Below are 25397 nucleotides of genomic sequence, written 5' to 3' on the forward strand. Positions count from 1 at the left end.
ACAAAATTCTAAGTATACTACATCAACGCTATTACCTTTACCAACCAAACTTCTAATCACCTAAAAAAAAGATCTCAAGTTAGTTTGAGTGGATCTATTTTCTATAACCCATGCTATTGGCATTAATTCTATTAGTGATTGAGTTGGATATCTACCATTCTACTATTTTGCCTGGGATCAATGCCAGTCTCACAGGCCTACAATTACCCAGGGTGAACTCTTTACCGTTTTAAAATACTGGCACAACATTAGCTTTCTTCCAGGCCTTTGGAACTTCCCCAGTGTATTAAGTCTTTTCAAAAATCAGCATTAATGGGCTAGCAAGGTCCTCGGCCAGCTCTTTTAAAACTCCTAGGTGCAAGTTATCCGCATCTGCTGCTTTAAAAGAAGCTGCTGTTAACATTCTCCTTAGTCACTGTTGGAATAGAAAGTATTTCTCACCATCATATAACACGAATACATTATCTGGCATTTTCCCAAACGGAAAACAGAAGAATTTATTGAACACGTTTGCCTTTTCTACATTATTATTGTCAGCTCTACCATTTCCACCTAGTAATGGACAAATACCATTTTTAGGTTTCCTTTTGTTCTGAATATTCTTAAAATGTGTTTTATTGTCCTTAACTCGGCTGGCCATAGATAATCTCCTTGTGTCCTTTTGCTTCCCTTAGCAATTTTCTACAATTCCTAGCGTCTAATTTATATTTCCTCCCATATGTTATGTACTGTATTTTTTTATATCTGCTTTCGTTTCTCCTCTAAGCCAGGTTGTTGTTTTTTTCCCCATTGGTATAGCCTTCTTTCTTGCTTGGGAAATTTGGGCTTTTGGGGCATCTAGTACAATGTTCTTATACAACTCCAAAAGAGCATTCACAATTTTCTGATTAAATGCTTTCTCCCAGCTCATTGACTCGTCACTGTTTTCAGCTTTGTGAAACAGGCCAATTTAAAGTACAAGTGTAGAAATAATTATACTGGTTTGGACATTATTCTGTTTGCACCTGACAAATGTAATCAAGTAATGATCACTGGCACCTAAGCAATGATCAATAAGCCCAAGATGCTTCTCCTTAATAATAAAATAAAATAATAATAAGACCTAGCTCTTGTCTAGTGCTTTTCATCACTAGACCTCAAAGTGTTTGACAAAGGTCAGTAATATTATCCCCATTTTACTGATAGGGAAACTGAGGCAGAGAGCAGGGCAGTGACTTGCCCAAGGTCAGCCAGGAATCTTTCTCCTCTGGTTTCCACCCCAATGCCCCCCCCCCCCCCATTACATGATTCCCAAGCAATTAATCACCCCAGGAATGTGCTCCCTTTCCCCGAGCCCACAACTCACGGCTGACCCCACATGCCTCGAATGGCGTGTGATGCAGAACGTGTCTGGTGGGACAGGGTCCCCTGGGCCCAGGGCACGCGTCACTGCTGGTTTCTATCCGGCGGGGTGTCTCTGATGCAACACCAGCTGTGACGCCCCCCACAGTCAGTGCACGGAGGGGGTTTCTCTCCGTGCAGCTCCAGAGGGGGCCCATTGTTTCGCTCGCTCTCCAGTCGGGATTCCCAGGTGAGGACTCTCGAGTTGGAGACACAATCCTGTCATCATCTGGGATAAAGAGGCCGTCTGGGCACGAGCCGTCCCCTGGGGGTGGGAGACAGGGAACCTCGGGAATAGGAACCGCACACAGGTGTGTCACCGACAACCACTGCTCCCAGAGCACGAACCCCAGAGCTGAATGCACAACATGCATCTGCCGAGGGGAGGAGATGGACAAGGACAGCTAGGAAAGGGAACAGTGAAGGGAAGGCGACAGAGTGGGGGGGCTGCAAGGGTGTCTCTCTCTCTTTCGACCCCTAAGATCCTTTCTGGCTCAGTCACTAGCCACAGGGCCAGATGCAGGATTCTCCAGGGGAGGTTTTCTGGCCCGGGTGATTGAGGAGACCAGACTGGAGGGGCGTAATGTTCCCTTCTGGCCTCAGGACTCTACATTTATGTTTTGTTTTACGGTTCCAGAACTCAGTACTCAGGTGGTGAATCCCCCGGGGCAGAAAGGGGCTGCTCAGAGCCAAGGCAAACACTGCACGTCTCCGGCCGAGACCTGCCTCGGCAGAGCTCACAAGAGGAGGCAGAGATGGAGGGGCACTCACGCCGCTTTCCCAGGGTCCCAACATTTCATTTCCCTCGGCCAGGGGGGAGGGAAATCACTCAGTGGTTTGAGCATTAGCCTGCTAAACCCAGGGTTGTGAGTTCAATCCTTGAAGGAGCCATTTGGGGCAAAAGTCTGTCTGGGGATTGGTCCTGCTTGGAGCAGGGGGGTGGACTAGGTGACCTCCTGAGGTCTCTTCCAACCCTAATATTCTAAATGCTTTATCTCATCCCTCACCTGTGTAGATGCCTCTCAGGATCTCTGGTTCCTCAAGGCCCCGGGAAGCTGGGACAAAGGGCTCCTCTCCTCGCTCCAGGCAGGAGATGATGTCAGGCTTGTGAACGGGAATCCCTGCTCATGGGGAAAGTCCACAGGTAAGGTCCCAGCCTGCCAAATGGCTCAGCAGTCATCGTTCCATTATTTTAACCCCAGCCACCCTTCCCGTGCCCACAAGGCTGTAGGATCCGCACAGCTGGGGAAATACCACGGAAGCCTTCTGGGGAGGCAAAGTGTCTGCGAGGGGAGTTGATGTGCCCCTGTTAAGACACCAGTGCCTCTGCTAAATGCCAGTGGACCCCCTATCGCCAACTCAGAGGTAAATCCAAGCCCTGCACTGGCACTACTGTCCTTCCCCCTCTGGGGGCAAGTTACGATGGGGGGCCCACAAGCTAAAGGGGAGGACATGTGACCGCCCCACGAGTCTCCCCTGCCAAGTGACCCTCCCCCTGCACAGTCTGGGGCCGCCGTGTTCTCCCCGCCCCACGTTACCTGCGGGGAGGGGCCCTGGGGGTTCTGTCCTTCTCTGCCTGTGCCTCCCCCTTCCCCCAGGCAAGTCCAACCCACTCTCCCTGGCAGCTGGGCAGGGAGCAGGACAGAGCCACGTCTGCCTGAGGGAGCCTGGCTGGGAGGCAGCCTGGGCTTGGCGGCCGGGGGGAGGGAGCAGGGCTCCGGCTCGCTTGGCCTCTGTCCCTGCAGCAGGGCCCGGAGGGAGGGCGGCCCCCTGTCACCCCAGTTGCCAGGGACAGGGGTGAATGAACCAGAGTCCCCTCCCTCACCCCCGCAGCCGAGCCCAGGCAGGGAGCGGGCCGCCCTGCCTCCAAGCCAGGCTCCCTCAGGCAGATACGGCTCTGTCTTGCTCCCTGCCCAGCTGCCAGGGAGCGCAGCCAATTTAGCCAAAGTTGGGGGGGGGGGGGAGACGCAGGGAGGGGAAGGTAGAGCTCCTCTCCCTCCTCACCCCTGGCTGGCCAATCTGGGGGGGCACTTGACCTCCCCTTGCCCCCCCATGCATCACCTCTGGGGGGCCCCTGGAATCGAGAGCCAACCTGGCTGCACGACAGGGTTAACCCAGAGCGATCAGCTCTGTTAGCGCCACAGTGTGTACACTGCCTCCCTGTAGCAGGGACACTCATTCACGCGGTATAAAGAGACACAGGCCAGGAGTGCAGGGACCCCCCAACACTAGACTGGAGGCTGAGACAGAGGTAAGTCAGACCAGAGAAAAGGGGATCTCAGAGTTAAACAGGCCCCAGGTGCTCAGGGCTGTTCCCTGCAGGAATTAACCAGAATTCCCACATCCATCCATCCATCCATTCATCCATCCATCCATCCATCCATCCATCCATCCATCCCAGAGTGAGCGCTTCCCCTCCCGACTCACAGCTTTACCCCGCAACCCTAAACATTCTCCTTGGGTTTCCATGGCAGCCACTGCCCACTGAGATGTTCAGAAACCCCGGTCACTTTCCTTTGTGACTGGCCCCTGTCCGAGGGCCAGGGTATCCCCACCCCATCCTGAGAGGCTTTATGACTCTGGCACAGAGCAAGTGTTTCTCCCCTAGCTCCCCACCCCGCCCCACCCCAAAACACAGCTAGAGACTTTCTGAATACGGGCAGTAGGCAAGACACCCAGAAGCCTCCTCTTCCGAGCACAACGCTGTAGGACACGTACTGGAGATCCTAATGACTGTAATCCACCCTCAAGCTGCACGGCTTCAGCCAGGCACCTGAAGGGGTCAGGAAGGATTTTCCCCCCACTGATGCTCAATTATAATCTAGGGAATTTTTCCATCTTCCTCTGAAGCATCCGAGTTTTGGCCACAGCGAGAGACAGGATCTTGGTTGGGGTGGGCTGGTGGTTTGAGGTGGTGCAGAGAATCCTTTCTCTACATGCCCGGCTGGTCCCTCACTCACACACTTGGGGTCATGCTGGATGTGGGGTTGGGAAGGAATCTTCCCCTTGGTCAGATTGGCAGGGACCGTGGGGAGGGTTTCACCTTCCGCTGCAGCATGGGACGAGGGTCGCCTGCTCGGATCCCCCCTAACCAATTCCCTGCCATTGCAGGGGCCTCAGGTGCTGGTGACGCCTGGATCTCTCCTGTTCTCTGCCTTTGATTCACAATAGTGGAGTGGCTCAAGGGCTTTGGTTTAACTGAAGTCACAGGGTTCAAAATCGGGGTATTGGGGTGACATGTCAGGGCCTGTGACACACAGGAAGTCAGACTGGACGAGCTAATGAACCCATCTGCCCTTAAACGCTACGATCCCAGGAAAGCTGGCCTGTCCCATCTCCTGCTGGCGTGGCTCTGGGAGCGGGGGCGACAGCTTCTCACACAGATTCTGGGGACTACAGAAGCTGAGCCCTAGGGAGTCTAAGGGATGACGAGAAAAATTGAGCCACGGCCTAGACTCCCAGTCCTCCCAGCTTCTAATACATGGGGAGAAGCAAATCCCTTACCCAGAGAGGCCACGTTCCCATAGTTCTCCATCATCGTGTCCCGGTAGAGCTCCCGCTGCCTCTCGCCCAGAAGGGCCCACTCTGCCGCTGTGAAGTGCACCGCCACATCCGCAAACGTCACTGGCACCTGGAACAACAAACACCCCCTTCTCAGTGCCTGCCCCGCTGCTCATCCACGCACGGAGCAGCAGGGCCTTGCACTGCGTGTTCTGTGCACCTTTGCTTTCTGTTGAGAGGGAAAAGGCAAGAGGCAGTGATGCCTTTGAGGCTCTGGCCTTGGAGTCAAGGTGCCGGGGGCTCCTGCTAGCCTGGTGCCTGGTATCCAATCTCTGACAGCAGCTTGGAAGAAGGTGTCCCCAAACCCTACAGGAGGCAGCTATGGGAGCCTTCTCCCCCAGTAGTTAGAGGGCAGTTCATGCCCTGAGCCAGGAGGATTCTGGCCCTGTCCAAACCCTGGTTTGGGTTTAAATATTTATTATTGTAAGTGGACAAGACAGGCAGAGAAACGGTTCTACCGCAACAGAGAAAGTTGCCTTCCTAAGAGCTTAGACTATTCCGGCTCTTATTCCAGAATAAGCATGCCTTATTCCAAATTAGTTTAATTCACTTTTGGATGAAGCTAATTCGGAATAAAGCACATTTATTCCAGAATAAGAGCATCCACATGTCAAGTGAATCTGAGATAGTTAATCCATTTAAATTCACACCCTACTGTATTCTGGACTAACATTTATGTGTAGACAAGCTCTAAGGCCCAGGAACGGATTGTACCACTTGGGGGAGGAGAGTGTGTGACAGTCTGTACCACTACGTTCACCCCTTTTACAGGACTATGACAAATTCTGTACAAAGTATGCCTTGTGAGGTATCATTTGAAAACTCATAATTTGCTGACAATTATTGTCCTGGTAAAATATGTGTGTCTATAAAGTTATAAGATTCTACTATATGATGTTACTAAGACATGTTCGAAGTCTGGGGAACAGTCACAAACCAGTTCCCCGGAGAGAAAAGGCTAGCCGACAGTTCAGCCAGGTGTCAACAAAATCAAATAGAGCATCACCTGGTAAAGTCGCCATTCTTTGGCAGGAAAGAGGGTGTGGGGGAAAAATCTACATCTTGATAAAGAAACAGCTGGGGGTTCCCATCCACACTGACTTTCTGTTCTGAACCTCAGCTGGAGATGATTCTCAAAGAAGAGAATGAACTATAAGGGAGAGTAGATGCCCCAAATTATTCCTCCCTTTCTCTCTACCCATGGCATCCACAACATCTGGAGAACAATGGAAACAGCTTTGGACTGGAGGAGGGATCCTGACGGGAAGAAATGCAGCGAGTACGACTGCTGTAACCTGCTGAGAGAGACTGCTTTAAATTCACTTGTTTAATTAGGCATTACACCGCTACCCCGATATAACGCGGTCCTCGGGAGACAAAAAATCTCACTGTGTTATAGATGAGACCGTGTTATATCAAACTTGCTTTGCCCCCCCACCCCGTTCCTTGTTCCCTGACCACCCCCTCCAGAGACCCCCCCTCCCTAATCACCCCCAGGACCTCACCCCCTACCCAACCCCCCTGTCCCCTGACTGCTCCGCCCCCTATCCACTATCCACACACACACCCTCCGCTCCCTGACAGGCACTCACCGGCGGCGGGAAGCGGAGCGAGGCGGCCCCAACCCGCTCCACTCTGCCAGCTCCCAGCCACGATGCTCCGCTTCCCGCCGTCAGTGAGTGCGGGGAGGTTGGGGAAAGGACGCCCCCCGCACTCACCGGTGGCGGGAAGCAGAGCGCTGCGGCTGGGAGCTGGCGGAGTGGAGCGGGCTGGGGCCGGGCTGCTCCACTTCCGCCACTGCTGGCGAGTGCAGGAGGGATCCCTTCCCCCAAGCTCCCTCCCCCGAGCGACATGGCTGGGGTCAGGGACAGGGAAGCAGAGCGGGCTGCTCCCGGCCCCCCGCTAATCCCCCGGGCCCTCCCAAAGCTCCTGCTCCCCAGACTCTGGGGGGGGGGGAAGGAAAGTCCCTGACCGCCCCCAAGACCCTTTGCCCCTTATGAAACCCCTCGGCCCCGGCCTGGTCCGGCACCCTTAACACGCTGCTCAGAGCGGCGTGTCATAGCTTTACCGTGTTATATGCGAACCCGCATTATATCGGGTCGTGTTATATCGGGGTAGAGGTGTAGTTGTGCTTTTCTTTTCTTGTAACCAATTCTGACTTTTATGCCTCATTACTTATATTCACTGAAAATCTTTTTGCAGTTAACAAACTTGTTTATTGTTTTATCTAAGACAGTGTGTTCCAACTGAGGTGTTTGGGAAACTCCATGTGGGATAGCAGGATTTGTGCATATCATTTTCTATTAATAAAATGACGGGCTTTGTATGAGCTTGTATTGTCCAGGAGAGGGCTGGGCAGTCCAAGACAGACATTTCTGGGGACAGTCCAGGACTGGGAGTTTGCTGGTGTTGTTCAGCAGTGTAGATCAAAAGCGGCTAGCTGCAGCACTCAGACACTATAACTGGGAGGAACGTACATGCTGCAGGCTGTGGGTGAGCAGACCAGGAGTGCTAGCTCTCAAACAGTGTAAAAGGCACCCCAGATTGGAGAACTAAAGTGACACAGCTGTTCATCAGTCCTGATTATACCCTGGGTAATGTCACAGAGTGTCCCTGTATCCTGCCCCTGCCCCGGCAGCCGGGGGACTCACCTTCCTGCAGTGTCGAATGAGGTCTGTGCCGTGGCTGAATCCTTTCCCACACCCCGGGCAGCGGAAGGAGCTCTCCCCCATGTGGACCCTCCGGTGCGCGATTAGGTGCGAGTTCTGCCGGAAGCGCCTCCCGCACTCAGCGCATTGATGGGGTTTCTCTCCAGTGTGCACTCTGCGATGGGCATGGAGGGAGGAGCTGTGCCGGAACCGCTTCCCACACTCGGCGCACGCGTGGGACTTCTCTCCAGTGTGGATCCACTGGTGGGTGGCGAACGCGGAGTGGCCAGCAAAGGTTTTCCCGCATTCAGTGCACTGGTAGGGTCTCTCTCCAGTGTGAACCCGCTGGTGGGTGATCAGGTGTGAGCTCTGCCGGAATCTCCTCCCACACTCAGCGCACTGATGGGGTTTCTCTCCCATGTGCACTCTCCGGTGCGTGTTAAGGGAAGAGCTGTGCCGGAATCTCCTCCCGCACTCAGCGCACTGATGGGGCTTCTCTCCTGTGTGGACTCTCCGGTGCGTGATCAGGTGGGAGCTGTGCCGGAAGCTCTTCCCGCACTCAAGACACTGGTGGGGCCTCTCTCCTGTGTGCACTCTCTGGTGCGTATTGAGGGAGGACCTGTGCTTGAACCTCTTCCCACATTCGGCGCATTGATGGGGCGTCTCTCCTGTATGGACTCTCCAGTGCGTAATAAGGTGTGAGCTGTGCCCAAAACTTTTCCCACATTGAGGACACTGATGGGGCTTCTCTCTTGGTTGGCTCTTTGGCTGGCCCCAGTCAGATTTACTCTGTCTCTTCCCTACAGTGTCTCCCTGCTGCCACTGTGTCCTGCTCGGACTCCCAGAGGAATCCTCTTTGCCAGGACCCTGGGAATCACGCTCTCTGAACCTGTCCGTTAATGCCATGAGAGATTCCACCGTCTTAGGAGCGTTCTGAGCTAGCCCGGCCTCCTCATTGTCAGTTCCCATCCCATTCTCATCTGCAAGAAAAACAGAATCCAGACACAAGTCATTCCCTGGGCTTTGGAGACAGACACATTTGGGAAAGGTTTGCAACCAATAAATCACTAATCATGAGAGTTTAAACCGAAGCGGTGAATCTCTCAATCCTTCCTTGGATGGAAGAGCGTACAGGGAGGGGATAGTACAAAGACAGAAAGCAACTTAACACTAGGAAGGGGCCTGGGGAGTAGCTGTCGGGGCTCCTACTCTCTGCCTCTTCATTTGAAGGCTTTTAAAAAAAATAATTCTCAAATCGTGGCACTAATGGCCCCCTCCACGCAAAGGACCATTCCTTACCTTGCCGTAACTGCGGCTCTTTGAGATGTTGTTGTCAATGTGGGTTCGAGTGTAGGTGTGCAGGAGATGAGACTTGAGCAGCCGTGTCCGTCAGGGCCATGCACGCACCATGCACTTCCTCGCGCTCCAATCTGAGAGCTCCATAAAGCGTGGCAAGGCGGCAACCGTCCCTTAGTTCCCTAATTCAGAATCCTACAGGCGGAGGGCTCCAAACAAGCAGGGATGGAGGGTGGGTCATGTGATCCACACTGATAACATCCCAGAGAACCAGTTACCGTAGGGTAAGTGACGTTCTCACTGCTTCAAATACACATCAGTGTGGATCCCGCTGTAGGTGGCTGGCAAGCAGTGTTCCATCTGGAAGGCAGCTGATCTAGCCCAACAGAGATTGTAGCACTGTTCTCCGGTCCTTTGGCATCTGACCCACAGCTAGGTCAAGAGCACAGCGCTTAACGAAGCTCAGGTGGTTACCCCGTGTCACTGCTTTGCAGATTTCAGATACAAGCAGGTGATGTGGCTTGTGCTGCGGTGGAGTAAGCCTCAGTGGCCGGAGGGAGAGGCCCATCAGCCATCCGGCAATACATCGAGATGCACTGCATGATCCATGGGGATATCCTCTGGAGCCTGCCCTCTCCAAGCACCAGAGATGGCTATGAAGAGACAAGGAGATGGATGGTTTTGTTCTGTCAGTGTAGTGCCCCTGAAGTGTCTAGAGAGTGGGTTTGGGAAAGGACACACAGGAGCCGCCAGACTCATTCAGATGAAATGTTGAGACTACATCGGGGATAAACTTCAGATGAGGTCTTGGCTTCACCTGATCCTTGTGACAGGCTGCGTGAGGAGGGTAAGCCATGAGAGCGTGAAGTTCACCGATGCTTCTAGCCAATGTAAAGGTGTGACAGAACGTACCCCTGTATTCATACCCTACATACTATTGTAATAAACTTCGCACAAAGTATGCCTTGTAAGGTATCATTTGAAAACTTGTAATTTTCTGGTCAGTATCATCTTGATAAAAAGTGTGTGGGAACATTGTAGGTGACGTTATAAGATTCCACTGTGTGGTGTTAACAACACATGTTCCAAACCCACAGCCCTGCCCAAACTGAGATTGGCAAACTGGTCTGTCTCAAACAAAGGAACAGGTGCTCTGCTTAATTTGCATTTAAGCAGTAAACAGAGTCATCAAGCAGGAAGGGAAACAAAGAAAGCTCAAATAGGAGAAAAATGCAGCAGGGAACATCCTTCCACATAGATTCTTTCACTCCTGGTCTATGTGCGGATGTGCGCCACCAGTAGAAACAGAAAACCTTGATATAATATATATTTTTGAAAAAGTTACCAATAGGGATAATTACTCCAGCCAGGCCAGGTTAGGCATTTTAGAACTCACTACTCAAAGAATTAGATTTAAGCATTAGAGAGAAATAAAATTATGAAATGCACAGACCAATCAAAAAACTAAAAAACAGCACCTTGAAAGAATCAAATTACACAGAATATATGTGCATTGAAGGAAGTACCAAGAAGTAACAACAACACAAGTATGTGTTGGGAGGTGAGTGTGAAAGAGAGAGCATGTGTGTGTGTGTGTGTGTGTGTGTGTGTGTGTGAGAGAGAGAGAGTGGGGCACCTGGCATTGGCCACTGTCGGTAGACAGGATACTGGGCTCGATGGACCTTTGGTCTGACCCAGTACGGCCATCCTTATGTTCTTGTTCTTATGTCAGAGACAGAGAATGTGTGTGTGAGAGAGACAGAGTTTGTGTGTGAGTGAGACAGACAGAGATTGTGTGAGTGAGAGACAGTGTGTGGGTCAGACTGTATGTGAGAGAGTGTGTGTGTGAGACAGACAGTGTGTGTGTGTGTGTGACAGAAAGTGTGTGTGACACAGACTCAGTGTGTGTGTGTGTGTGTGAGAGAGACAGTGTGTGTGTGTGACAGAGACAGTGTGTGTGTGTGACAGAAAGTGTGTGTGTGTGACAGTGTGTGTCAGACAGTGTGTGTGAGACACAGACTCAGTGTGTGTGAGTGTGTGTGTGAGAGAGAGACAGTGTGTGTGTGTGTGAGAGAGAGACAGTGTGTGTGAGTGTGTGTGTGTGTGTGAGAGAGAGAGAGAGACAGTGTGTGTGAGTGTGTGTGTGTGTGTGTGTGAGAGAGAGAGAGAGACAGTGTGTGTGAGTGTGTGTGTGTGTGTGTGTGAGAGAGAGAGAGAGACAGTGTGTGTGAGTGTGTGTGTGTGTGTGTGTGAGAGAGAGAGAGAGACAGTGTGTGTGAGTGTGTGTGTGTGTGTGTGTGTGTGTGTGTGTGTGTGAGAGAGAGAGAGACAGTGTGTGTGTGTGTCTGTGTGTGCTGGCTGCTGGGAAGTCTATGAGAGACTGTGCACTGTGTCTTTAAGCACAGAGACACTCACCAGAAGGCTAGTTCAGACCACAGCAGCTCCGTCCTGCTCCTGAGTCCTGTCCCTCCTCCCCCGCTCTGCGGAGATGGGGTACATAGGCAGAGGGAGGGGAACACCCTGACATCAGCGCCTCCCTCCCTCCCCCCCCGCTCTGCACAGCCAGCAAGAGGGTCCTGGGGATCAGCTGGCCAGGGCTCCAGGCAGAGGGCAGGAGCAGCGCAGATGCAGAGCAGCGGGGGGAAGGGCACCCGAACACACGTGCCAGGTGTGTGCGGCTCTGCTAATCAGTGTGAGGCACTTGATTGATTCTTGGGCAGCTGCGCAGCTTACAGGGAACACTGCTCCTGGTGCCCAGCTGGAAATGACTCTCAAGAGAGGGGCTGAAACTATAAAAAAGGAGGGGCAAATACCCAAGCCCCCCCCCCCCTTTCTCTCTCCCTTCCCATCATACTCAATGCACCTGGAACAACAAAGGAAGCCTTCGTTGGAGTCTGGGGGAGGGGTTCTAACCTGCAGAATTTGGTCGGTAAGATTGCTGACAGCGTATGGTGAGAAACGGCTTGAATCTGATCGTTGGTTAAATTGGATATTAGTAAACAGTTCTCTTTATTTCTCTTATAACCATTTCTGACTTTTATGCCTCATTACTTATATTCTTTGTAGTTAATAAACTTGTTTTATCATTTTATCTATTCCAGTGTGTTTAAATTGAAGTGTCTGGGAATCTGCATTTGGGGTGGCAAGTTATGCGCATATTATTTCTATTAAAGAAATGGCAGACTTAATATAATTGGTATTGTCCAGGAGAAGGCAGGGCGGTACAGGACATACATTTCTGGGGGGAAATTTACGACTGGGGGTGTGTATTGGGGGGTCACCTTGCAGTATAACCAAGGCTGGCAAGAACCAGGGTGTGGCTTGCATGCTGGAAGGCTGTTTGGGGGCAGCCCAGGTGGGGGCTACTTCAGCAAAGCAATGTGAGACACACAACATTACTGGGCCGGAGTGACACAGCTGTTTATTAGTCTGGACTGTTCGCACGTATGGCACAGAAGACAAGATCTGGCTAGACATTTGTCAGTTTTTTTGCCAGAAAAAGTGACTTCAACAATTTTATTTATGCTAAAACATGTCAATTTCAATTCAGTGTCCCATGGGAAAGAATTTCAATTTTTTTTTTTTTCCATTTCTGAACATTTGTTTTGGGATTTTTTTTTTTTCATTTTTACATTATTTCACATCCACATACAGAAGTAGTGCATAATCAAAATGTCTCCTCTTTGTGTTGGAATTTAATAGTTTTACTCTTTGACACAAATCCAATGTGGCATGGGACACAGCTAAGAGCGCCTATCTCAGGTCAGACTGCTGGAATACGGGGCATAGACCCCACACTGGTGGATACTCTATCATAAGATTTCACCAAGCCAGTAACAAATGGCTGCTTCCAAATACTCTACTAGTTATTATGGAGCCACAGATAGTCCCCTCTAGCCCTCATGCACTACCCAGACAAACCAGACTTCTGTGATAAATTATGATTAAAACCAGAAATCACAGGTATTAGATTCTTCCAGTTCCAAAAAGCCAGACACTCACCCCCGGTCAAAATATATTTCAGATCTTACCCAAAAACCACGCTAATAGCCAATCCTTTAGTAAATTAAAAACTAAATGTTTATTAATATAATAAAAGAAGAGAGTTATTAAAAGGTTCGAATGAATCATATACATTACAGTTGATTTCAGAGTTGGTAGATCAGGATCATAGCAGTGATGTTAAATCTGCTAGCTTGCAGTAAGTCTCTCCTGATCACCCAAAAGATTGGGGATTCTCAGGCCATTGTTCAAAGCTTCCCTTTGTTAGAAAGCATAGTCCAGAGATGTGGCACAGAAAAAAGTTTTCATTTATACCTTCAGCGCATGCGCATGGAAAGTTACTGTCTCCAACATGGAGTCATGGATCACATGTCCTATGTGCCCTGCTGAGACACTGGCCTTCATCATCCATGTGCTCTCTGAGACCTCCTCAGGAGGGGCCCATTGGAAGAGTGGATTCTCCTTGATGGCTCGCCAACCAGGGCTGGCTGGTCTTGAAGTAAATCTGTCTTGTGGGTGTTACCCCGGAACACAACATGTTTGAGATACAAACACATAGCAAAGATTCATAACATCATATACAATGATATTACACTCATATAAACAGGGTAATAATACTTAGCAGACTATAACATTCCCATTGATACCTTACAAGGCATACTTTGTACAAGATCTATTGCAATTGTGTTGGGTTTGTGTCTAAGCGTAAAACTATTTCGTTACAACACAACCAGGAGGCCTTTTGATTTTAAAAAGATACAACGTTTCAAGCAGTAATAAGGAGGAGTCGCCCTTAACAATTTAAAAAATAAAATTAAAAGAAGAAGAATATTTCAATTATATGATGTCATAATATGACAGCAACATAACTAATCTATGTTGACCTCATACTGAGCAATAAAAACCACTGTGTCCCTGGAACAAAAGTATGAGCGAACTAATAGGGAACAAGTATTTGATAATGGGCTCTTCAATCTGGCAGAGAAAGATAGGGAACAACTTTCTGATTCAGAAAGTTGAGGAAACAACTAGGGAGTCATCCATTTTGGATCTGGTTTTGACCAACAGGGATGAATTAGTTGTGAACGCGAAGGTGGTCGGGAACTTGGGAGGAAGGGATCATGATCTGATAGAATTCAGGATCCTAAGGAAAGGAAGCCATGGAAACAGGGATACTGGACTTCAGAAAGGCAGATTTCAACCAACTCAGAGACATAGGAAAGATCAGTTAGGAAAAAAGGAGTCAAAGGGGGGGCTGGCAGTTCCTAAAAGATGTAATACTGAAGGCTCAACAGCAAGCTATTCCAATGCAAAGGAAAGATAAGAAGAGGCACAGGAAACCAATGTGGCTGCACAAGGAACTTTTTAGCCATCTAAAATCCCAAAGGGATGCTTACAGGAAATGGAGGGGCATGTCACCAAGGAAGTATATATGGGAACTCATGGATGACAGGCGAGGTCCTGAAAACAGGAGAAGGGCTAAGGTGGTTCCTATCTTTAAAAAGGGGGGAAAGGAGGAGCCGGGGAACTACAGACCAGCCAGCCTGACCGCAATACCTGGGAAACTACTAGAGCAATGGATAAAACATTCCATTTGCAAATACCTGGAGGCTGGAAGGGTGATGACTAGCAGCCAGCATGGATTTACTAAGAACAAATCATGTCAAACCAGCTTAATTTCCTTCTTTGACAGGGTAACTGGTTTGGTGGACATGGAGAATGCAGTGGATATAATATACCTGGACTTTAGCAAGGCTTTTGATGCAGTCCCACACGACATTCTGATAAGTAAGCTGGAGAAATGCAGGCTCAGTAGAACTATAATTAAGTTAACACATAATTGGTTAAACAATCACAAACAAAGAATAACTATTACTGGAATAATATCAGACATAGGGGGAAGGGATAGCCCAGTGGTTCGAGCATTAGCCTGCTAAACCCAGGGTTGTGAGTTCAATCCTGAAGGGGGCCATTTAGGGATCTGGGGCAAAAATCTGTCTGGGGATTGGTCCTGCTTTGAGCAGAGGGTTGGACTAGATGACCTGCTGAGATCCCTTCCAACCCTGATATTCTATGAGGTCTCAAGCAGGGTTCCACAGGGATCTGTTCTGGGCCTGATGTTGTTTAACATCTTTTTTAATGACCTGGATGTAGGACTAAAAAGCATATTGATCAAATCTGCAGATGACACAAAGCTAAGGGGAGTTGCAAACACTTTGGAGGATAGAGCTAAAATTCAAAGGGATCTTGATAAATTGGAAAACTGGGGTATAGACAACATAACGAAATTCAACAAAGACAATTGTAAGGTGCTACGCTTAGGGAAGAAAAACCAAATGCACAAATACAGAATAGGGGATAACTGGTTTGACAGCAGCACGGCTGAGAAGGATCTGGGAGTTGTGGTGGATCCCAACCTCAATGTGAGTCAGCAACGCGATGCTGTTGCAAAAAAAGCAAATGCAATTTTGGGTTGCATTAACAGAGGCATAGCCTGCAAGTCACGGGAGGGGATAGTATCTCTCTACTAGACGCTGGTTAGGCCTCAGCTGCAGTACTGTATCCAATTTTGGTCACCAATGTATAGAAAGGATGCAGAGAAACAAAGATGATCAGAGGGATGGAATGCAAGGCATATGAGCAAAGACTGAAGGAACTGGGTGTGTTTAGTCTTGAAAAGAGGAGATTGAGAGGGGACATGAGAGCGGTCTTCAAGTATTTGAAAGGCTGCAATAAAAAAGATGCAGAAAAATTCTTCTCTCTTGCTAGAGGGCAGGACGAGGCAATGGGTTCAAACTACAGCCCAGCAATTTTAGACTTAGGCTAGGTCTACACTACAGTTAGGTTGACGTAAGGCAGTTTACATTGACCTAATTATGTCAGTGCCCAGACTACAGCCTTCTCCTGCTGATGTAAGTGCCCTCCTCCACTGACATCATAACTTCACCCCCACGAGAGGCGTAAGGCTTATATCGGTGTAGTTTGGGCGATGCAGTGTCCGTGTAGACACTGCGTTACTTATATGGGCTGTTGGCTGTCATTCTTGTCAATTTCACGGCTCCAGCTGTGAAACTTCCTAACTATAAGAACCACAGGAGCTAACGTCTCCTGGCGCCGGTGGGTGCTCGCGCCCCGCCCCCATTCCAACCCCTTCTCCCAAAGTCCCCACCCCCTCCTTGCCCCTATTGGACTCCTTCCCCAAATCCCCGCCCCAGCCCCGCCTCTTCCCGAGCGCACTGCATTCCCGCTCTTTCCCCCTCCCTCCCACAGCTTGTTACGCCATGAAACAGCTGTTTCGTGGCGGCAAGCACTGGGAGGAGAAGCGTGGACGGCGCACTCAGGGGAGGAGGTGGAGGTGAGCTGGGACGGGGGCGGGGAGTCTAGCTGCCGGTGGGTGTGGAGCACCCACCAATTTTTCCCCAAGCGGGCTCCAGCCCCAGAGCACCCACGGAGTCGGCGCCTATGGTAAGAACAGTAGGACAACAGAACTGACTGCCTAGGAAAGTCGTGGAAGCTCCTTCACTGGAGGTTTTCAAAAAGAGGCTGGATAGCCACCTGTCTTGGATGGTTTAGACATAAGAAATCCTACATCTTGGCAGGGGGTTAGACTTGATGACCCTTGCAGTACCTTCTAATCCTGATTCTATAACTAGGGCCTTTCCAAATTCACGTCCATTTCGGTCAATTTCACAGACATGGGATTTAAAAAAAATCACAAATCTCATGATTTCAGACATTTAAATCTGAAATTTCACGGTGGTGTAATTATAGGGGTCCTGACCCAAAAAGGAGCTGCGGGGGCATCACAAGGTTATTAGAGGGGGGTTGCAGTACTGCTACCCTTACTTCTACCCTTACTACTGCTACCCTTCAGAGCTGGGCAGCCAGAGAGCGGCGGCTGCTGGCTGGGAGCCCAGCTCTGAAGGCAGAACTCCTGCCAGCAGCAGCGCAGAAGTAAGGATGGCCTGGTATGGTATTGCCACCCTTCTGCGCTGCTGCCTTCAGAGCTGGGCCCTCGATCAGTAGCCACCACTCTCCGGCCACCCAGCTCTGCAGACAGCAGCGCAGAAGTAAGGGTCACCTGGTATGGTACTGCCACCCTTACTTCTGCACTGCTGCTGGCAATATCGTGACACCTCCTAAAACAACCCTGCAACCCCCCCACAACCCCATTTTGGGTCAGCACCCCCAGTTTGAGAAACTGTCTCCCCTTTGAAAATCTGTGTGCTATAGGGTAAAAGCACACAAAAGACCAGATTTCACAGTCTGTGATGCGTTTTTCATGGCCGTGAATTTGGTAGGGCCCTATCTATAACACAATTCAAGGGGTGGAAGTTGAAGCTCGACAAATTCAGACTGGAAATAAGGTATAATTTTTTATCTTTTTTATCTTTTTTTTTTTTTTAAAAACAGTGAGGGTAGTTAGCCACTGGAACAATTCACCATAGATCATGGTGGATTCTTCATCACTGGAAATTTTATAATCAAGATTGGATGTTGTTCTAAAACAGCTGCTCTAGGAAGTTCTCTGGGCCATGTTATACAGGAGATCAGGATAAATGACAACAATGGTCCCTTCTGGCCTTCCCATCTATTAATCTAGGTCAGTAGCAATAGCACCACATTACTGTTGATAGGTCATGAAATCACGTCAAAATAATCAAAATATAAAAATGAAAAAACAAAATTAGAAATAAAATTTTAAAATTCCAAAATGAAATTCTGAATTTTTCCAAAACACATTTTTTCCCCAAAGAATTTTTTTTTTTTTAACTTTTTGAACTGCCATTTTGAGGAATACATTCTCATGGACGTTTTCCTTGCTTTTCACAACTCTTGCACCAGTAGGGAGCAGTCTGTGTCCATTCCACTCAACCAACCAACATCCAGACTGGCAGATGCAATGATTTCAGATCTAGAGGCAATGTCTGACCATGACCCTGCAACAATATGTCCAGACAACCTGGAAGTGGGAGACTAAACACACATCTGGAGCAGGTCCGCTAGCCAGAATAGCCTTGTCTGTTAAGGAGACATTAGAATCAGCGTGGCTTTGTCCTCTCTGATCTGCAATATCCCCTGGGGATCAGCAGAATCAGTGGGAAAGCGAGGCCTTGATTCCCTGGGAAGAAGAAGGTATTTTGTAACAAGTCCAAGCTCATGCCCCCACTGTTGCAAAAGGCCAGACATGCCGTGTTATCCTTGATGATGAACAGGTTTATTATGGGAATCCACCACCACTGCAATATCGGCTCTGTGATGGACCTCCGTCACTGACCACTCGTGGTTGGGAATGAATCGTCTGCTTTGGAAATCTGCCAGATTGTTGCTGACTGCTGGGAGATAAAGTACATTGTAGATGTGTGGTCTGTTAGTATCAGCACTGTGGTATGGCACAGAACAGGCTGGAATGCCATGCAAGCTAAGAGCCATGTCCTTTCCGGAGCAGGTCCCTTACATCTACAGGGGATTCAGTCAGGCTCCCCAACCAGTTCCTGAGGCATCCATGACTAGCATTACTGTCAGAGGGTGTATGTGTAGGAGAATGGCCTTCTTCAAACAATTCTGGGGTCTAACCAGCAATTCAGGACATGTGGGGGAACAACTTTTGCTCATGCTGTGTTTAGTAGGAGAATAGACAGATCTCAGCCAGGCCTGCAATGGCCTCAAGTGAAGACTGCCAAGCAGCATCACATCTATGCAGGCTGCCATATGTTCTCTTTCAAGTAAGACCCTAAGGAACCATACGTTGGATTTTAATTAAGTAATGCGATACATGTTTCTTCTCTGTAAGACCAAGTACATTGGCCCAAAAGCCACAAACAAGAACTTTAAGTAATTGCTTTTGATGTTTTATACTAGTCCCTTGCAAACCAAAAATAGCAAGGGCCTCACTTATAAAAGTGCCCTAAGACAAGTGCATCCTTACTCCTTGGAGAACTACTTAAAGTGCGATAAACATATTAGAGATACTAAAGAACTGATTGCTGATAAATAAATGCAATAGGAAATCTTAGTGATTTGTATTGTTCTCTACTATAACTGCTTGGCTTCAATGCTGTTTATATAATTTGCAGGAGAGTCCGTTTTATTCAGTACATGCCTAGAACCTCAGATAGCTGAACTTAATCTATAAAACTACTGATTGCATATCTACGTGGTACTTGGTGAATTAATGAACTTGTTGATTGGTTAAGAACAACTAAGTGTCCTGATTTGAAAAGTACTGTACAAGGTAACTATAGACCTGAGAAAAACCTGATGCTAAAAATTAGTAAACCCCAGACTCAATGAAAAGGGGTTATCATGATTAAATTCCATTAAAATATTGGCTATAATATTTATCAAATTGGCAAATCTAATTGGTTAGATTTCTACCTGCCACCTCGGCAAAGCCATAAAATTAGCCCCTTTCACATGTACTAGGTACCTCCTGTGAGCAGGAAGCATGAAGTACGCCTCCTGTAAGTATTATTATAATTTGTTTGATGGTAGCACCTAGATGCTGTAGTCATGGACCAAGACTACACTGTGATAGAGCCACGAACCAATCTTGAGCCTCAAAGGATGGGCTGATGAAGGCAAGTGTTACACCATCCCGAATCTTCTCTGGTCTAGGATAGGACGAAGACCTCCCCTTTCTTCTTCAGGATAAGAAAATACCAGGAATAACAGCTTTTCCCCCTGTACTCCTGAGGTACTTCCTCTATGGCTTCTAGATAAACCAGGAGGCAACTTGTTTTTTTTCCCCAGTATTTTTATGAGATGGGTCCCTGAAGGACAGGGAAAGGGGCAGAGGTTGGAATTGGACAGGGTAGCCACAGGCAACTACGTCTGGCATCCATCTGTCTGTTGCTATGACAGCCCAAACTCAATGGAATGGGGAAAAGTGACATCCAAAGGAAGGGTCAACTCTCCACTGGTGTGAATGTGGCACTCAACTCTCATTTCAAACCTGTTGCCTGGTACCAAGTGTGGAGTGGCCAATGAGGGTGTCCTCCTGGAGTATCCCGGTCACTTTTGTGGTGGATATTTGGAGGGTCTATTCTCTGAGTAGGATGCCCTCTGCCAAGGCTATCCCAAGTATTTATAAGGTTTAAAGTTTGAGACTGGTGTGTAAATTTGTAGTGAGTGCAATGTGGCCCTCTAGTCCTTGAGGGAGTGAAGAGCATCATCTGCACGCTCACTCAATAATTCATGGCCTCAAACAGCAGATCTTCAATTGTCTGCAGTACCTCTTTAGGGAGGCCCACAGCTTGCAACCACAAGGCTCTCCTGATGGTCCCAGCAGTGACCGTGGACCTAGCTGCTGTGTCTGATGTGTCTATAGTGGCCTGGAGGGACAATCTGGCCTGAGCTGACCTACCATAATAATAATATCCTTGAACTCCTGAGAAATTCAAGATAAATGGGGTGACCCTTTCCCAGCTTAGGTAGTTGTACTTTGCCAAGAAGGCTTGTGTCATAAATATAGAGGAAAGAGTAGCATAAAATCCCTCCTTGGCAGCTGTACTGAATTGCCTTACCTGTAAGGGATTAAACAGTTCAAATAACCTAGTTAGCACCTGACCAGAAGGACCAATAAGGAAAGAAGATACTTTCAAATCTGGGGGGGAAGAATTTGTTTGTTGTTCTCTTTGTTTTGTTCCGTCTTCGGACAGAGAGAGAAGCCAAACAGGTACAACATCTCCTGAAAATATACGTAGAATAATCCATCTAAAAATCACAGAAATTGTAAGTAGGGCAAGGAAATGCATTAGGTTATCTTTTGTTTTAGCTTCTAAATTTTTCCTATGCTACAGAGGTAGTTTTATTCCTGTTTTTGTAACTGTGAAGCTGAGCTAGAGAGGAATCCTCTGTGTTTTAAATCTTTTTATCACCCTGTAAAGTTACCTTCCATCCTGATTTTTCAGGTATGATTCTTTTACTTTTTTCTTTATAATAAAGTTCTTCTTTTAAGAACCTGATTGGTTTTCAGTGTCCTGAAGACAAAGGATCTGGTCTGTGCTCTCATTATTCTCAAGCCTCCCCAGGAAAGGGGGGTGAAGGGGCTTGCAGGGATATTTTGGGGGGATAGGGATTCCATGTGACCCTTCCCTGAATTTTTGTGCAAATCACTTGGTGGTGGCAGCAATACCGTCCAAGGACAAGGAAAAGAATTTGTGCCTTGGGGAAGTTTTAACCTAAACTGGTAGAATATAATCTTAGGGGGTCTTTCATGCGGGTCCCCACATCTGTACCCCAGAGTTCAGAGTGTGGGGGGGAACCCCTGACAGCGTGGCAGTTTGAAATATGAAGATGGAGTGAGGCAGAGCTATGCTCCTTCCTCCCAAAACGGTCTAGCTGTTTTGGATCCTCATCTTGGGGGGTACTTTTTGTTTGTTTTGATTTTTCGCGCATAGCCGATACAACCAGTGAGCCTAGTGCTGGATGTAATAATCCTGGCCTTGGCACTAGCACCTGCTTCAGTTTTGACCAACGGGGTAATGTTAAGGCCTGCATATGTAACACAGCAGCATAGAGTGCTGTCCTTGGGGGGGAGACAGTCGACGAGAGGGCAGCTCAAGCCGGAGAGGGGGCTCGGAATCTGCCGTAGAATAGGCAGTGGGAAGGCAGTTCAAGAAGGAGATAAAAAGAGATCGCACTGAGGCAAACCGGAGATTTCCTGAGGAAGCTGGGGAAAGGAAGTTGGACCATGAAAGGCAGTGTACAAGGAACCTGGCCACGAGGGGCACAGAGCGTATGGCCAGTGAGGTGACCATTGAGACACTGACAGAGGGATAAAGTTTGGGTGCCTGGGAAGGGGTATGGCCCTCCAGCTGAGAAGCAGGTGCATCTGTTGGAAAGTGATGCAGTCATCGTAGCATCGAAGTAATGGAGCATCAAAAGCCAGAGAGAGGAAAAGATGGGACAGCTGGGGTGAAGCTGGACTTTGCAGCCAGGGAGAGGAGTCGGCAATTCCCTCTTGGGGTGACACAGCGTGTTGTGAAAAAAACCTTCTTTTACTGTGATGGTAATTTAAAGTTTATTATTTTCCTGAGCCAGTATTTGATGCTACTTTACATTATTTATATTATATTCTATTACCGTTCCTGCCAACTTTCTGGGATTTTTCAGTTGGACAGTTTAAAATTTAAGGTAACCTCCAGCATGTTGGTTTGTCTCTGCTCACCTCACAGTAGGCATAGACTAGCTGAGGCCCAGGTCACTGCATTGTGTGCATAAAGTACTGTTTTGTGGCACCTCGTGGTGCCTTTCCGCTTGTTTGGCTCTGGGCGGGTGTTGGTCGCAGTGACTTCGTGACTATCGTTAATCGGAAGAGTGACGCTGGCTGGTGTGGCTGAACACAGGTTGCCAAACAGCATGCGTGCCTTTTCCTCTACCACAGAGGTTTCCGTATCCAGGGTCTCTGCAATTCTGGAAAGCAGGCCCTGGAAAGCCCTGAAGTTGTCCAGAGCTGATGTTGGCAGAGATGACAGCTTCATCTGGACATGAAGAGAGGGTGCCCCCATTCAGATGCGCTCACCTCAACTCCCTGCTTCTGTTCTCCCAAGACAGATGATGACAATCCAACTATCAGTGCACAGGTGAACCTTAATCTCCTCTTTCTAGGACGGGAAGAACCGCTCCCAGAGGCACGGGATGGGGGTGCCCAGCATGTCCATGGTGGCATGTTATACAGAAATGGCTGGCTTGCTTGTGGCTGGCCAGTCCAGTGCCACCCATAGAGAGGTTGGAGGGACAAGCTTCTAGACCATTCTATAGTCTTCCCTTGTTTTCAGAGGGAAGGGTTCTCTGCTAGGGATCAGCATGAACGAGTGCCCTGGAGATAGGGATGATGAAGAAATGTCCTCAATGATTGGTGCCAACTTGTACGGCGATTTCGTGCTGTGATGGGAGCATGCACTGGTGCCAATCGAGGCAGTGGTACCTGGGACATTGTCAGTACTGGTTCCTCTAATAAGGAGTCCGCAGGTTCCATTCACAACTGCGTTGCTGACATCAGTACCAGTCCTATGGATGGTGTTAAGATCAGGACTGGGACATGTTTCTCCAGAGCCAAGCTTATGATTGAGAGAGGTTCACCAGCCTTTGCAACTGTAGAGAGTCTAGTAGTCTTCTCCCTGGAGGGCTGATCCTTGTCTCCACCTCTCCTTATGGAAGGACGCTGAGTGGTTCCTGGACCCGTGTCTGCCTCGGTGTTCCAACTTCCCTCATCTCTTGGTGCTGGATTTGAAACCAGGGTCACAAATGCAGAGGTCACTAGTGCTGAGTCTTTCTCTGGTATCAACTTCTTGTCCACACTGGTTTTAGCAGTGGTGTGCCAGATAATATGAGCACTCGCAGAGGATGACTTCATGGGAGCCTGGTCCGATCCAGAGGAAGATCCTCTCTCTTCTGGAACTGAGATGATCCACATGGATTTCTCCAGCAAGTAAAACTTGAAGCAGGTGCCATGGGATTTTTGTATTCAGACTGAGCACCGCCCAGGGATATGTATTTCCCTGAGGCAAAAAAGACAGGCTGTGGCTGTCAGCTAACAGGATGAGTCCCTCACAGGATGGACAGGCCTTGTATCCCAAAGCCTGCAAGTCTGCCGTTACACGTGGACAGGACGCAAAACAAAAAGGGATTTTTTCGTTTTGTTTTTAAAATAATCAGAAAGAAAGAGTAAAACAAAATTCAAATCGTTACCATAAGACAAAATACAGGATAGGTCTTGATCCGAAGAGAGCTCAGAGAAAAACTGTTACAGGGTAGCAGGCGAACTCAATAGCTCTTTCTCGCTGCCACAGATGGGAAGGGGGAACTGAGGAACAATTGCAGCCACTTTACCCTTTATGATCTCAGAAGTGCACAGTGCATGTGCAACCCCTACAGATGCTGCTGTCCAAGAGATTCCGAGCTCACTGAGAGAGGGCTACACACAGAGGCCGGTGCTGAGCGGATGTTCCAAGAGGCGCAGACTCAGCCCAGGGACCAGCACCACCCATGGGGTCGCGGGCAGGGAGCCCTGCGCCGCCCCTCGGTCACTGCACAGCCACTGCAGAGACCACCAGTATCCCCCTGGGCCCTGTCCCATGCCTGCCTACCCCTGGGCCCCTGCCTACCCCCCACCCCTACACCTGGGCTGGGCCCCTTCCAGCCCCTATCCCTTCTGCCCCTACCCCATGCCTGGCCCTATCCCCACCTGCTTCTACCCTTGAGTCCCTGTCAACCCCTATCCCCACATGCCACCACCTGCCCCTAACCCCATCTCCTGCCTGCCCCTATCCATACCTGCTCCTACCCCATAGCCCCTGCCAGCCCCTATACCCTATCCCCACGTGCCCCTAATCCCACCCCTGCCAGCCCCTATCCCCACCTGCCTCTGCCCCTAACCTCATCTCCTGCCTGCCCTTATCCCCACCTACTCCTACCCCATAGCCCCTGCCTGCCCCTATCCCCACGTGCCCCTAATCCCACCCCTGCCTGCCCCTATCCCCACCTACTCCTACCCCATAGCCCCTGCCAGCCCCTATCCCCTAGTGCCCCTAATCCCACCCCCTGCCTGCCCCTATCCCCACCTACTCCTACCCCATAGCCCCTGCCAGCCCCTATCCCCACGTGCCCCTAATCCCACCCCTGCCTGCCCCTATCCCCACCTACTCCTACCCCATAGCCCCTGCCAACCCCTATCCCCACGTGCCCCTAATCCCACCCCTGCCTGCCCCTATCCCCACCTACTCCTACCCCATAGCCCCTGCCTGCCCCTATCCCCACGTGCCCCTAATCCCACCCCTGCCAGCCCCTATCCCCACGTGCCCCTGCCTGCCCGCCCCATCCACACCTGCTCCTGGGCCGCTACCTTGTCTCTACCCTCCCTGTCCCTCCCCCGGCCCCTCTCCCTGCCCCGCCCCTCCCCACGTCACTCCATCGCTGTGCGTGACGTCACGCTGCCGCGCACCGCAGCCCCCGGCCGCTCTCTCACCTGCGCGAGGGCCCGCGCGGGCGGCCGGCTCCATGCTGGGGGGCAGAGGGGCCTCCCCGCCTGGGCCCCAATTGCCACGCGTTGCTCGGATCCCAGCTCTCGATTGGAGCGACCGGCTGCCAGTCAGGCTCAGCCGGGGCGGGGCTTAGCCCGGCCTCTGCGCCGGCTCTTAAAGGGCCAGACGCACTCTCCGCAGCGGAGTGGGTCCGCCAGGCTCGGGGGGCTTCGGCGGGACAAGGGGCCCCCTGCCCCTCCCCCTTGCACCCGACAAACCCCCAGTCCCTCCTCCTGCATTGCCCCTCCCCCACAGCACCCCAGAAACGCCCCCACCACATTGCCCCTCCCCCACAGCATCCCCAAAAGCTCCAACAGCCCCAAGACCACACACACCCTCCCCAGCTCTCCCCTCTACACCTTTGCCAGGTCCAGTACCCTGCACCCAGCCCCAGCTCTCCTATACACCCCAACTTCCCCCATGCACCCAACTCTCCTACCCCCCCCCCGACCTTGTGCTCCATGAAGTTGCTGGCCAGCCCTGA

At 49.9% G+C, this 25397-nt stretch overlaps 1 protein-coding gene across 3 annotated transcripts; it reads right to left on the bottom strand.

Moving 5' to 3' along the window:
* Positions 1–466: 466 nt before the first annotated feature.
* Positions 467–25014, bottom strand: LOC101940354 (zinc finger protein 3-like). Of its 3 annotated transcripts, none has more exons than XM_005313509.4 (5): positions 24859–25014; positions 7593–8569; positions 4885–5011; positions 2388–2501; positions 467–1645 (listed from the first exon to the last, which is right to left on the bottom strand). In XM_005313509.4, exons 1-5 carry the CDS (start codon positions 24890–24892, stop codon positions 1299–1301), a joined length of 1599 nt encoding a protein of 532 aa, XP_005313566.1. In that variant the 5' UTR covers positions 24893–25014; the 3' UTR covers positions 467–1298. The 3 variants fall into 3 exon arrangements, with proteins under 3 accessions (XP_005313566.1, XP_065426774.1, XP_008175405.1); XM_065570702.1 differs by lacking the exon at positions 24859–25014 and adding an exon at positions 23583–23999; XM_008177183.4 differs by lacking the exon at positions 24859–25014 and adding an exon at positions 8889–10720.
* Positions 25015–25397: the final 383 nt, after the last annotated feature.

The sequence above is a fragment of the Chrysemys picta genome, chromosome 17 (assembly GCF_011386835.1).
Source record: "Chrysemys picta bellii isolate R12L10 chromosome 17, ASM1138683v2, whole genome shotgun sequence".
Lineage (NCBI taxonomy): Eukaryota > Metazoa > Chordata > Testudines > Emydidae > Chrysemys > Chrysemys picta.